This window comes from Pezoporus wallicus, unplaced genomic scaffold (genome assembly GCF_028554395.1).
Source record: "Pezoporus wallicus isolate ANWC-B61680 ecotype Strahan unplaced genomic scaffold, APGP_CSIRO_Pwel_v1 contig_5418, whole genome shotgun sequence".
Classification (NCBI taxonomy): domain Eukaryota; kingdom Metazoa; phylum Chordata; class Aves; order Psittaciformes; family Psittacidae; genus Pezoporus; species Pezoporus wallicus.
Window position 1 is genome coordinate 1,863,226 of NW_026640709.1, and position 13,773 is coordinate 1,876,998.

Sequence of the window (13,773 nt, forward strand, 5' to 3'; positions counted from 1 at the left end):
AGGGAACTGATAGGGTCTTAATCCCAGATGAAATGTGAAATTACCAAAACACATAATCTGGAGACGGCTGAAAAGTCCCAGCATCTCATAGAAATAATAACAAAAATGAATGCTCTACCAAACTGCACACCGTGCAGCACAAGGGCTGTTTGCAACTGCTGTGCAATTCAGATGGGGAAAAAAGTAATCTCCAGCTTTGACTAGTCCAGCTGCAATCCTCCCCAAACGCTGCTTCCATTTTGTCCTTTGGGAGGTGAGAGCGCTTACTCTGTATTTTCAGCTCACTCATGATACTGAGTGTACATGAGGGATGAGCCCTAGGTTCCACATACTATTTCCTTTCCTGTCCTCTTCCCCACCCCAAATACCCTCTCAAACCACTGTTTTCTTGGTTCAAACAACAAGGCTAAACAGGTGAAATTTTAAATAATGATTGAGGATTTTTTTATTCATTTAAGTTTCAATATCATTACAGAAAATGTTATGGTACAGAGTTGTTTAACATTGGTTTTATTTCTTTACTCATTTAATTTCCACACGAATGCTGGTAACACTAATATCTGTACAAGATCAGTCTTTGATTTTTTTAGTTTTCAGTTCTGTACATTTTTAAATGTATTGGTTAAAAAGGCTGTCAGCACTTAAGGAAGCAATTTTTTTGTTTGTTGAAATAAAAGGTATCCAGTTACTGCCCAAGAGTACGGAGCTGGGTGGCTGCTGGGACAAGAGAGATCCCTGAATGCGCAGCAAGGTGAGAAAACCTTGGGGCTTCACTGGGTTCCCAGTGCAGCCACTCCGCTTTTGGCACTGTGCACATCAACACGAGATACAAGATAAAGAACAAGCAGAAGCTCTCTGTGAAGCAGTTATGAAGCATACTAATAAGGGAAATCCAAGTGTTGTCTACGCTAGTATAAATAAGCAGACAGCCTTGTTTTAAGAGCATAAGTAGTTGTATCTTAAAGATGAGAAAAAACACAAGTTCTGCAGGCACCTACTGCTGTCTACTAAAAGCTACCGCTATTAGAACTAGCATTGAACACACAAAGCAATTGCAAGGAAAGGAAAAAGTTGCTTTGATATAATCAGAATAAATTTCTTTGTTAAGATTTGTTTTAAAGTTTTTTTTAAAAGGTATTTATTTAAATTCCATTTGAAATATAATTCAAGATGTTGACTATACTGATCAACTTTTATCCAAATCAGAAAAACTAGCTGTGCCGTTGCATATTACAGGATACAGTCAATGATATGTGGACATGCATCAAAGCTTCGCTCTTGCTGGTGGCATCATAGCCTTCCAATGACCATGACATCCACCACCTCCCCCTTGTGAAGTTCCACATACTGCTCTGTCTTTGGAGGTAGCATCAACAGTCCATTGGCACTGCGCATACTCATCAGACGACTGCTCATCTGATTCCCTATAGGAGAATGAGAGAAGAATTTCAGTTAAGTTTTCCACTATTTTCAAATGCTGCAACAAACCACGTGAAAAACAAGAGCTGCTCTTATGAAGATGTTCATGGTGCTAACTTATTCATAGAGCTGGGCTCTCACTGTTACAAGGTGGATGGAAACACAGAACTCTGCAGAGAATTAGTCACCCTCTCTTCGCCTTGGCTCTCAAAACCTTCATTCCCAGTGCTGACTGCTTTCCTATCTAACCTTCCACATTAGCTATACCTTATATCTCGTCATAGTAAATTGCTTTTCTGTTGGAATTTCTAATCCTATCAAAATTACTTTATTTCTCAATTTGTATACCTAATATGATTGTAGAAAGACAAATCAACACACTCTAGAATGTTCTTAATACACTGTTATAGAGTATATAGAATAAATTTATTCTATCTGGATAGTCTCATTAGCATTACTAGCTTAGCACTAATAGCTGAAGTAGCTGAAGCCACAAGTGCCGATGGAGAAAACTTTTGATAAGACTAATGTTGCTGACACAGAACTAGCTGAATCTGGCAGGTGTGAGCAGAATGAAGACGATAAGGACCAAGGAAACAGCTCCAAGAGAATGAGGTAACTTCAGAAGAAGGCCTGGTGACAAAGAAAACCAATCAGAAATCAAGAGATGACCAACCAGAGTTAAGTGATTGCCATGTGGTATGGGTATAACTGGAGGGCATGATCTGGGGTAGAGTTCCCTCTCCAGAGGCACCCAGCTCGAGCAGTAACCTGAGAACTAACAAGATAGGAACTGGAAACCTTCACTTTGACTTCACACTTTTCAGCACAATCCTAGGGTTGGACCATAGGTGGCCAGCTGAGTAAATCCATAACATACACCACCTCAAAAGAGTGAGTTTCTCTGGGACACTGAGCTTCACAACATTCTCTGAAGAAAAACAGTATCATATTGGTAGTACTGACAAAAAACAAAAAACAAAAACCAAAAAAAGCAATAAAAAGTTGTGTTCTTTAGTTTCTTGGGTTTTAAACCTGCAGACTGACAGAGAAATCATTCCAGACAATCTGTTTGTGTAAGGAAAGAAGTGGTGCACAATAAAACAAGAGTTAAACCAAATACAGCGTTATAGATGTAAGTAATACCTTGACTTAAACCTGGAAATATGTCAGAGGCTGTGTGATCTTGGGAGTCAACGGTAAGAACTTCCTCTGAATAAACAGTAAGAGTCATTTCAGCTAATGTTTACCCTGTGAAGAATTGTATAGAGTGCTTTGTATTGAACAATTTGAATGCAGCAAAAAGGCAATTAGTTGTTTAAGGACCTCAGTCTCTTGAGTAACTGGTAGTCAGTCTTCCAGGGCTATACAGCTAATAAAGTATTCAAATATAGTATTTACCTTCACTGCAGCTGAGTATCCCTAGGGGGCAAACATGACTAAGAAAAGCCTTGGTCTGCTTTAAAAGAACACACATAACCTCTGATATCTCTTCTACTTTTCCAGTTCAGCTAGAATCACACTTTTATCTGTATTATTCCTACCTAGGCTTCAACTTGTGTTTCATTAGTACATGCACAAGAGCATGAGTACGCAAATGCATCTGTAAGTGCAAGTGGGTGGATGTTTATGAAAAGAAATGTATGCACATAGCAAGCATACAGGTGTGGTGTGTGTATAAAGGCAGGTTATTCAGATAAAGGAAGTTTTAATGGTTAAGTTGGTAAGTCTTATCATGACTGTATTTTATAATAATGTACATAGAATCACAGAATCGTAGAATCAGCTAGGTTGGAAAAGACCTTCAAGATCAAGTCCAACCGTGCCCAAGGACTGCCAAGTCCACCACTAAACCATGTTATTAAGGACCTCATCTACTCGTTTTTTGAACATGTATGGATGTGCAGAAGTGTGCCAGCAAATCAGCCTGAATAAAGAAGGTTATATGAAAAAATGTGTGCACACACTTGGCTGTTTTTAGACATGTACGAGGAAGGCAAGGACCTGTGTGAGTGTATCTGCCAGTCTGTGCGATGGGGCACTAACCTGTACTCTGTGCCCAAGGTAGAGGTTCTTGGTGATGCCAAGTCAGTATGCACCGATGATATTCTGGGCGGGGGTCCAATTTTACATCACATGATAACTGTAGAATAAAAGGATGAAAATGTCACATTCAGACTGCACTAAGATAACAGAATCATCTGCTCAATTGTTTTTCCTTAAAAATAGTCTTCTTAAAGACTTGCATTTTGAGGTCAGATGGTGTCTAGTGCAAGATCAAAAGCTGCTGAAAGCAGAGACTGCAGTATTTAAGGAAAATACAACTGTGATATTATAATATTGCTCCTTTACTGGGAGTTTAAAAACAGTACTTCTCTGGAAAAAAAGCTTTTTCATTTCTTGTCTCTGCATTACACTGATAAAGATAAAAATGTTATTTGCATTCAAAATCCTGCTAGCTCTGACAAAAGGGAAATGGCCATTTTTGAAATGAAAAGACATACAAGGGATGGCTCACAATGGAATTTAATGGAACACATTGGAAAATACACGCAAAAGTGAGAGTCACTACAAATTGCTCTCTGTTTCAGAATATTTTAGCTGTAAGACAAGGAAAAATCTGGATGCCTGAGGAAGTGTGCAAGGGATAAGCAGCAAGAGTAAACTGCATAGCCACGAACACTAGGAAAACTAGAAAAAGTAATGTGTCCCTTGGTATTTTATTTTAATCAAAAATAGAAGAATGAAGAATCATGCATTATAACAATATACCTTGCATCTACATTAAACAGAGTTGCAATGCCCATGATTTCCTCTAAAAATGAAATGAGTAGTTTAAGGGACTTATATTGCTTGGGGGTGTGTGTGGAGTAGGGACTCATGCGGGCTACTTGTATAAATAACTTAAGAACAGAAAGCTTTAAAGCTGTATTTTCCATTGCTAGTACAGAACTATCCACCTCTTCAGGTATTCCCAGATTACTCTGCATTTTTTACCACAGGTTAAAACCATTTATTTTTATTTTTTTTTACCCAGGAAAAGTGTCCTTTCTGCCTGACTGACAAACGACTGCCGCTGCACCTGTGTATCTTGCTCTATTAAATGGTCATCTGACTCTTAGAAATTTTGGGACTGAATATTTGGGACACAGAGATTGAGAATGTGTCTCTGTTTTGTGTGAACTTCCTTCAACTTGCCAGAATTAGTGTAGGGGTCAGATTCCACAAACAAGACAGCCTTGCAGAGCCTGAAGAACTGTGCTTCAACATCTTAAGAGATTTTTAAATAGAAGACAAGCTTCTTACCCTGGCTTTGATAATGGTGGGCCGAGGATCCAGGATACCCTGCATTTTCCTCAGTGCGGGTACAACAAAGAGATTACAGGTGACAACAGCTGAGACAGGGTTGCCTGTAGGACAAAGAATAGTTGGTGGTGACTCCCTCTTGATTTACTCCGTGAAATGCTGGAAGTGATCTAATGTTTTTTATAGCAATTGCACTTCTAAAGGACTCTAAAGAGCTCTTCATGCTATGTACAGGAAACATTTCATTCAAGACTGGACTGGCATATGGGGCCTACTGCGTACATGGATAGGTCCTAGCAGATAGGGCTCTTGATTCATGATTAAGGTTTTCAAGACCTATGGAAAAATAACTTTTAATTCTCTAACAGAGTGGCAAAATGCTTTCATACAAATTCTGAGAATTCTACTGATTTATACATTTTCTATTGGCTTATAAGAGACGTGTATGACCAACATCTGTCAAACAAAACTTGATTCATGCATCTGCACTTCCCTAGGTGACCGTTCTAAAATAAACACTATGATCAGACAGATGATCCATTGAGCTGTCCCCTGGAAGAAAATGTACTGCAGCAACTAAAATAAGAGAGAGAAAGAGCACTAAGATGCATCTGAAAACCACCAGCTTATCAAGAGGAGGATTCCTTGTGTAGTCAGAAATCCAGGCAAATCCAGAGCAAGAGGAATAAAACAAATTCTTCCTGATTTAGAGGATAGAGATTTGTAGCCATTTCCCCAAGAAAATGTTTATTCTGAGTGGCTATTTCCAAGGAATAGCAGCACCAGGTGATGCTGCCCTCTTTTGGATCCACGATACCATCACGATTGAATAAAAGAATTCTGTGACATGTTCCTTGGCACTCCCTCGCTTTTGTTTCCGTTTTCAATATGTCAGAGTGGATGCACTGACTTACACACAGAGAATATTTACGGTGAAGGCAGAGGGAGCTGTGGGAAAAAAGCACCCCTGCACAGTACCACTTCCAAAACCCAAGGAAATTGTTGGATGGAAGAAAGCATAAGGCCTGTACACTGGCAAATCCTGAGGACAGGAACAAGAAAGAACTCCTCAATATACCTCTGTAAGTCTGTCCCTTCTGGAAATTTCTCAGAAAACCTCACAGGTACCTTCCTTAGGGATGCCAGCACCAGACACAGGTGCTGTGAAATGTCACTGTTTTGTCTCATATCCATCATATATTCACGACAACAAAAGTAATCCACAAAACATCTTACCTGGGAGTGCAAAGATTATTTTTCTTACACCATCAATATCCAGAGTTGCAAAAGTTGTTGGCAGGCTATGAAAAAAGAAAGATATTTAATATCTGCACTAGACTTGGTTTGAACATTATTACATTATTATTTAAAACATTTGGAAAAGAAAACAAAACAGGATCTCTCTCAGCAGTTCGTTAGCACCTGCTGCTTATTCCATACTGGGGGTGTAATCCTCTCTTTGCGATGACAGAACAATTAGTTTTTCTTGGTATTCAGCTATGAAGTTTTAAGTAGATGATTTTCCTTGTGAAACAGCCAAGAGCAGATGAACTAGTACTCAAAAATCTAAATCCTGTCTTCATGCTAGAAACCAATTAACAAATAAGCAATACTGAAATGCATTACAGAGCTGTATTCGTTTTCATATAAGGCTCTCCAAATTCTTTGTAATAATAGTAACTTTAATTTCCCTTACTCCAGTGCCTACAGCAGTAGTGACAATGGAGCAGTATTTCAGAGCAGCAAATGCTAGCTAGTCTGCAGATGAACACATTCAGATAAGCAGGCAGAGCTGCAGTCAGGTTAAGACCTATGTCTATCAGTAAAGAGCTCTCTCCATCTTTCAGAGCTGCTCCCAAGTGTTATTTAGTGACTTGTTATCAGGGCTATTACAAATAGGACAGAAATGTGATGGCTCAAGAAGATGGCTGGCAAAGAAAAGGTACTCATTTCTGAAAAAATGTTTTCTATATACCTATTTTAATAGCATCCTTTTAAACATTAGAAATGATACTTTGTAGGAACAATAGTTAGGCTGAGTTTCTTGGCTTTATCTTGAACTAAGAGCAGACAATAGTGGCGGACCAGAAGCAATTCTGGAGATTTGCCACACTTTGATCATTACTACCTAGTTTTGTACCTGCTAGGACTAATCAATATCCTATTTTACCAAGGCAAGTTGGTGTTGGAAGTTTTTGTTTTGAAGTGTCTCTAACATAATGGGAACTATGTGCTAGACCTCCAAATCTTATCACCAGTACACAAACTGAGGCACAAAAAAACTAATAGCTAATTCATATTTACTGAAAACTCTGAATTCTCAGAGTTCAACACCAGCAAAGGTAAAGTCTTCCAGTATTTTCTCCTGGCAGTGCTGCTAGGCAAGATTCAACTTTTCATTATCTCAGCGACTTTTAAATCAAGTGGAAGAATGGTAGATCCCAGGCAACTTGCTGCAGTAGGGTAGTGCATCAAAATACAGGCCAACAAAACAAATTCTGACTTCAGTCTTGGAACTTAGTCAAGTGAATTCTTCCCAATATAGTAATCACAATTAATCTCTAAGGCCTTTTAAGACAGAATTAATAAAAACTAAGACACAATATTTGCTAGTGCACTACAGCCAATGAAAATGAGTGTGCTTACATTCTCAGTAAGATTAGATGACCAAATGCTTTGGTAGCAGCAAGAAATAACTTTCTTACAGAATAAAATGAAAATGGATGCTTGGGGAAAATAAATTTCTTAAAGCTTTTCTGGCTAGTTATTAAAACTTTATTGCTACAAGTCTACAGAGGGATCACCAGAGGAAAGAACTACGTTTGCTTTCAGGTAAGCCAGACCAGAATTTAATATTCTGAATTCTCTAAATCAGGTTATGCATTCTTGTCAGCAGCAGATCCCAGTTTTGGGACTTCCCCATACTGGCTGTAGCAGTAAGACAGAAGCAGTGAACAATTTCCATGCCTTCATCCAGCATGGGAGACTCTTTCAGCTCACTTGTTCCCTTTACGTAAGGGAGCTGCTGGTCATAACAGCAGAAGCACCAAACCCACATGGGCTGTATGCAGAGACAGTAAAAGTTTTGTCTGTTTTCACAGCAAAACCCACTTTCTGTTCTGCTCCCTGGCAACAGTTACAGGCTAGAGGGAATCATTCCTCGAAGCTGCACTTGGCCTTGTGTTACTGGACTGTGCCAATAACCCAGCTGGCAAACAAAGTGCACTCCATTGTTAGTGAGGCAGAGCAGTAGACATCTTTCTGCTGCTGTACTGTGAAAGGGAACCCTCTCTTTTACATACATGTTTTCATTTTCTCAACAAAGCAGACTTCCAGACTCATTAATGTGCAGTGCTACAGCAAAGGAAAGCAATGCTGAAACAGTTTTCTGAGGCAAACTAAACGCACAAAGGATTGTGTTTACTTTAAAATTACTATGTTCAATATGTTAGATAAAACTCTGTAAATTAGCTGTCCTTTCACCTCTCTAAAGAAATTGCTTGTTTGCAAGGATATGACTTAGGCAAATTTTGACGTGAAATAAGATGTCAGGTAAGCAAACCAGCAGCTAAATGTCCTTGTTTTCCAGTTGTTTCATAACAATGTCAACATCTGAGCTCTCTGATCACAGTGAAGACATTCACAGCAACATTTACAGCATGCTGCTTTCCCCCCAGTCGCCAAGCTTGATTTGCAACAGTTTATCAGAGAAACATCTTTTAGTGATAAAAAGTAACCTCTCTGTTCCACTTAATTTCACCCATAAAGATGCTGAATAATCTGAACAGGATTGATTTTGCTTCTTTTCCCATATATATTTATCATGTGTAGCATATTTGGAAAACTGAAATGTACTGAAGCACTTCTACAGGATATTTGGCCCACTACAGACCCCATCTATGCTGCCTAAGTAGAAAGATTTCTTACCCTGGTTTCATAAAAACTCTGCCGAAGTGAATCTGTGCATGAAGATCAATATCCAGCACCTGTTTAAGATAGTCCTGTTCAAATTCAAAAGAGAAAACCAATTAAGTAACATCGAAGTGGCTTAAATCATCCAAGCATTCAAAGCAATTAATTAATATCAAATGAAGATGAAAGACTTTTCATATCCTGAAAGTGCTACAGTCCAGTGGGGAATTTCCAGTATTTGAAAAAAGTATTTTCAAAAAGATGTGGTGAAGAACAGACTCAGTTTAGGTGCCAAACCTGACTCCATGAGGACACAGTAATGCATTTACTTAAACATCAGCTGCAGCACCAGAATCTTAGAGGACCCTACAAATACCTACTACTAAAACATTCTCTATGTCAAAGATGGAAAAAAACCTGTATGGTTCAAAGTTAAGACTTAAAATCATCAAGTTATTTAATTTTTGCCATGGAAGCTATCTAGCAGTGGATTTAGAAATCTCCTAGTACTTCTGAAATCAATACTGTACTGTAGAAATCACAGTTTTCCAGGATACTGGAATTACTGCAATTTCTTGGGGACACAGTCTAATTCACAGTGGCTGGGGTTAACAGTCCTTAGAAGGAAAATACTGTGGGTAGCTTGTGTGTTAAAGTTAAATGATTTTGCATAAATACAATTGATTCAGTTATTAAACCAAACTGAATTACTTGTTTAGCCTTTCTTGAAACTTGCTGTGTTTCAAGATGTAGTATCCTGTCTGTTGTGTTTAGTGAGATTAAAGACAAGGGACATAACAGTCATCTGTGGAGAGAGATTATTGTAGCAGTAAATCTGAAGCTCCCTTGCAGTTTTCCCATCTTTCTCTCTCTTTTGTGTCTTTTTAGTGTGTGTTCAAATACTCAGAAAGCAGCAACTTGTTTTCAGCCAGGCATGAATTCTAAATATTTTTTTACTTTCTATTTACTTTCTGGATGTTCACAGTTATTTCATTAAAACTGCTGAAAGCTCAGTATTGGAGGCGTAACCATCAGGGCAATATACAGTCTATGACCACATGCTGTTGCCTCAAATTCAGACTGGAGAGAAATTAGCCAGAAGGCATGAACACCTGCAAGACCATCCAGCAGATCGGTCACCTCCAAGTGTCCCTGTCTCTGCACTATGCTGCTGCGTTCCCGATTTAAAGAGGAGCACTTGTCCTTGATTATTTTTCTAAGACTAGTGAGGACAATAATGGGATTGAAAGTAATTGACACTGGTTGAACTACTTAGCCATTTTCATGATGTATCCAACAACATGATTTCTACTCAGAAAAGTGACAAAAACAGCATTCATGTCTGCCATCTCCAAATGACTGTCTTAGTATCTGATATTATAAAAGGAGAGATGTTTCTTTTACCTGCCAAACTCACAGATTCAGCCTGGGATCAAAAAGTAATCTGAGTTTTCCTTGAGTCATGATTAATAAATGTCCTGCAGGTTCATCTACGCCCCACCAGCATCTGTGTATCCCTATTTTCTCTGATGGTTTTGGCACAGGGATTATCAACAGGAACTCAATCAACAATTCTGTTAATGATTCAAAAGGCAAATATATCAGCTCACTGCGTCTCATATGTATTGCCTCTGTAGGACTATCAGGTGCAAAATGTGATAAAACTATTTTTGTAACAGATAGAGCTTTGGCATATTCAGGAGACAGATCTGCTGAGCAAGAACAAGCTATTTATATACTCAGGTTGCTTTTCCAAGTGCTTTCAAAGTAGCTTTATTCCATCTACTTTTACCAGCTCTAAGAATAAAAGGAAGTCTGTTGCCTTCATGTGCTATTAACCAAACACCTTACTCATCATAATTATATAAATTATTCCTGAAATAAAAACACATTTGCAAATCAAGAATTAGAATTTTCCCTGTTGTACAGTTATAAGAACATAGGGAATGAGGATAGTGCTGGAGACTATTTTCTTGATTAGTTCACATTTAAGTGTTCCAAAAAAAGTAAGAGCCCTTTTTAACTAAACATTAATACAAAGGTAAAAGCTCTGATGATAGACTCTGGCTTGACATTCTTACATATATTGTAGGAAGTTATACTTAAATTTAGCATACCTTTTCCCCCATAGATACACCTCCTGATGTAATGATGACATCAGCACGGCTGATACCCTCATTCAGTGCATTCAGTAAATCATCTGGGCTACAGAAAAGAACAGGCAAGTGGATTAATGGCATAGAACTAGTATGAGTTGTAGCGTAAGCAAGTGTCTGTGTGCACACAGATGTATACACACACACGTATTTTAAAAAAGAGATATAGCTCCTGGACAATATAAGCTCCTTCCTTTGTTAAGACTCCACCCTGCTCTACTCAATACAGTCTCATTAAGTGAACACCACACCATTTGGCACCTTTGCAACAGGAGCTTTGCAACAGGAACATTGGGATACTTTAAGCTGGGACTGAAGAACACTAACAGAGGTGTCAAAAAGTATGCAATTTGCACAGTAGGTAGCAATATAAATTATGACTTAGATGAACTGACAGGGCTATATAAAGGGACTTGACCCATGAAAATTACTGGCCACCAAGCAGGCTGCCATACTACCTGTCTAGATTATTTGATGTGTGCAAAACTAGGGGTAAGACTCCAAACTTTTATTAATGAAAAGTGGGAATAAATCCTTTGTCTATCTTCTCCATCGGAGGGCTCTGCAGCAAAGCCAGCTGTACATCCACTTCATCTTGAAAAAACACAATCTGTCCTGTTCAAATGTCTATTTAACTTCTCGAGAAACAGTGTAGGGGGAGATGTGACATTCCTCCATACAAAGAGTACAACTGAAAAGATGACGGATAGAAGCCGAATGTATTTCAGTTTTGGTGTCTTAACTATTTTGGTTTTGTTTGTTGTTTTTTGTTTGGTTTTTTTTTTTCAGATCTGAACTAGTGCAGAAACTTAATAATACAGCTTATGTAAGACCAAAGGAATTCAAAAGAATCCTCAAGTTATTAAATACCTACTTTTACATTTGTGAACTGACCAGAAGCTGGCCAGTTGCTATGACTGTATGTAACATTCCCTCAACAGTATGTTTTCATTTCAGTGATTTTCAAAGTTTTTCATGGAAGGCTGTTCTTCTTAGAATGCTAGCGATTGTATATTCACCTAGAATACAGCACTTCAGTTAAATGCCACACTACAATTACAAAATACCATTATTGGTTATCAAGGCTTTGCAGGCTGCAGGTGGCATACGGGCTGCTCTTTGGGAGCTTTGGCTAGATTTCAATAAAAGACAGAATCACTGCAGTTATTTTGGGGTTTGAGCTGGGAACAGGAAAATCAGAACTACGCAAGTCCTGGTTGACCTTTCAGAGACTAACAGAAACGGTGTATTTCAAAAGGTCTCAGAAAGAAAAATCTTTTCTTCTGAGCATCCTGTCTTTGCCCATGGTTTATTGAAATCAAAGCAGCAGCTAGCATTATGTGGTGCTGTGCACACCACAATTTATGTCACACAAGAAAGACTTTGCTCCCTCACTGAATAGGCATCTCAAGTGCATGCAACCCTGCACACCTCTCACCTCCTCACCAGAGAGCCCTTACATGTCCTCTAACCTGGTCATGCCTTAACAGGCAGAAAGACTCAAGCCCCTTTCTCCACCATGTCCAGTGACTGATGCAGCATCTTCTTTGGTATCACAGCGTGGTTATTCTCAAAAACTTTTTATTTGTATTGGTTGCATCCGCTGTTTAGGGTCATATTTCTTTGTAAGAGGTAGGCAACAAACTACAGCAAATCTGTCCTAAAGAAGGGCAGACTGCTGGTGCCATACAGCAGGCTACAATCAATTAGATAAAATTATACCCTATCATTGTTTTAGAGGAAACAGTGGTTTCAGGTATTGTGGTACACCTCCACAACCTTTATTTAGTGTATTGGTATCTCTGATACTCTAAATGGCCTATAATGAATGGTTGAATTCTGTTTTCTTTGGGAGAAAATACAGAACACACGGACGTGAGCAAAACCATCTTCTTTGATCTTCAGGAAACAGACATTTTCTCAGCTCCCCTTTTGAAATCTCAGGATCATTTTACCCAAAATCCAGGTAAGTCTTCACTAATTGTTGAAGGCAAGAGGAAAGAAGCAAGTCTGCTGCTGGCTGCTCTCAGTATCTTCTTCAGAACCAAGTGTTTCATATTGATTGTCTTACTAATAATCAGTATGTAGTAAGACATTGCTTAACATCATTATAGAGTGTTTAATAGGAAAAGTCTCACAAGATCTAAGCATTCCTTAATCCTTGCCAATGAGGACTGGAGTGCAGACTGGAATGCAACAGGGAATACGTATTCTTTACACAGTTTGATAGAGGTCTTCCTGAAGCTTGATGACAGTCAGACACACTACTATTACTAGGCTAAGACTGCTTTCAGTATATTTTTCTCATTAGGTTGTGATGCAGCTGAGGACCTTCTGGAGCTTTCTTCAGGCTGTTTCATTTTATCTTGCTTAATTATTAAAGAGTTTTCCATAGGTAGCAAGACCACCTGTCTGAGGACATGCTAAGTCTGAATTGTAAAGTGCGCTTGTTTTTGGTTGTGGTTTGAGAATAATGGAAAACAGTGAAAAGCAGTCAAGTGTATATTTAACTGCTGTTAAACAGAATGGAAGTTATCCTACTTACATACCAAATATATATATATGTGTGTATATATATAAAATTACTTAACAAAGGAAAAAAACAAACAAACCCCAAACAAGCCCAAGTTCAGACCAGGTGAGGACTCAATTCACACCTTTGTTTATGAGGGCAGCATATCACTGGAGTAGTTCATCGTACATTTTTTTTTATTACATGCCACGTAAAATGTTGAAATTAGTTGAGTATTTTTAGCATTTCCAGTTGAATGACCTGTATAATATATCCCTTTCTTTACTATCTGTATTATGCAAGACACTTAAAAATTCTACCACTAAAACTTTACGCAACCAATAGCACTGCCTATCACCTTCGGATAGCTGCAAAATGCACTGAATCCTTCCAAAATCAGAGATGAGATAGAAATCTTATTACAATAAGTGGAATTATTATGCTAGCTTGGCTTTTATTCTGACAGAG

At 38.5% G+C, this 13,773-nt stretch overlaps 1 protein-coding gene across 23 annotated transcripts in view; it reads right to left on the minus strand.

Annotated features, from left to right (window-relative positions):
* Positions 1 to 420: 420 nt before the first annotated feature.
* The window catches only part of GPHN (gephyrin), a 304,336-nt gene continuing 290,983 nt past the window's right edge, over positions 421 to 13,773 (minus strand). For all 23 annotated transcript variants that reach the window (XM_057420149.1, XM_057420165.1, XM_057420152.1 and 20 more), the window contains 6 exons: positions 10,755 to 10,842; positions 8,653 to 8,726; positions 5,962 to 6,026; positions 4,726 to 4,829; positions 3,466 to 3,562; positions 421 to 1,424 (listed from right to left, as the gene is read on the minus strand). In XM_057420149.1, the coding sequence (XP_057276132.1) occupies positions 1,291 to 1,424; positions 3,466 to 3,562; positions 4,726 to 4,829; positions 5,962 to 6,026; positions 8,653 to 8,726; positions 10,755 to 10,842 (562 nt within the window). In that variant the 3' untranslated portion in view covers positions 421 to 1,290. The remainder of the gene's footprint in view (positions 1,425 to 3,465; positions 3,563 to 4,725; positions 4,830 to 5,961; positions 6,027 to 8,652; positions 8,727 to 10,754; positions 10,843 to 13,773) is intronic.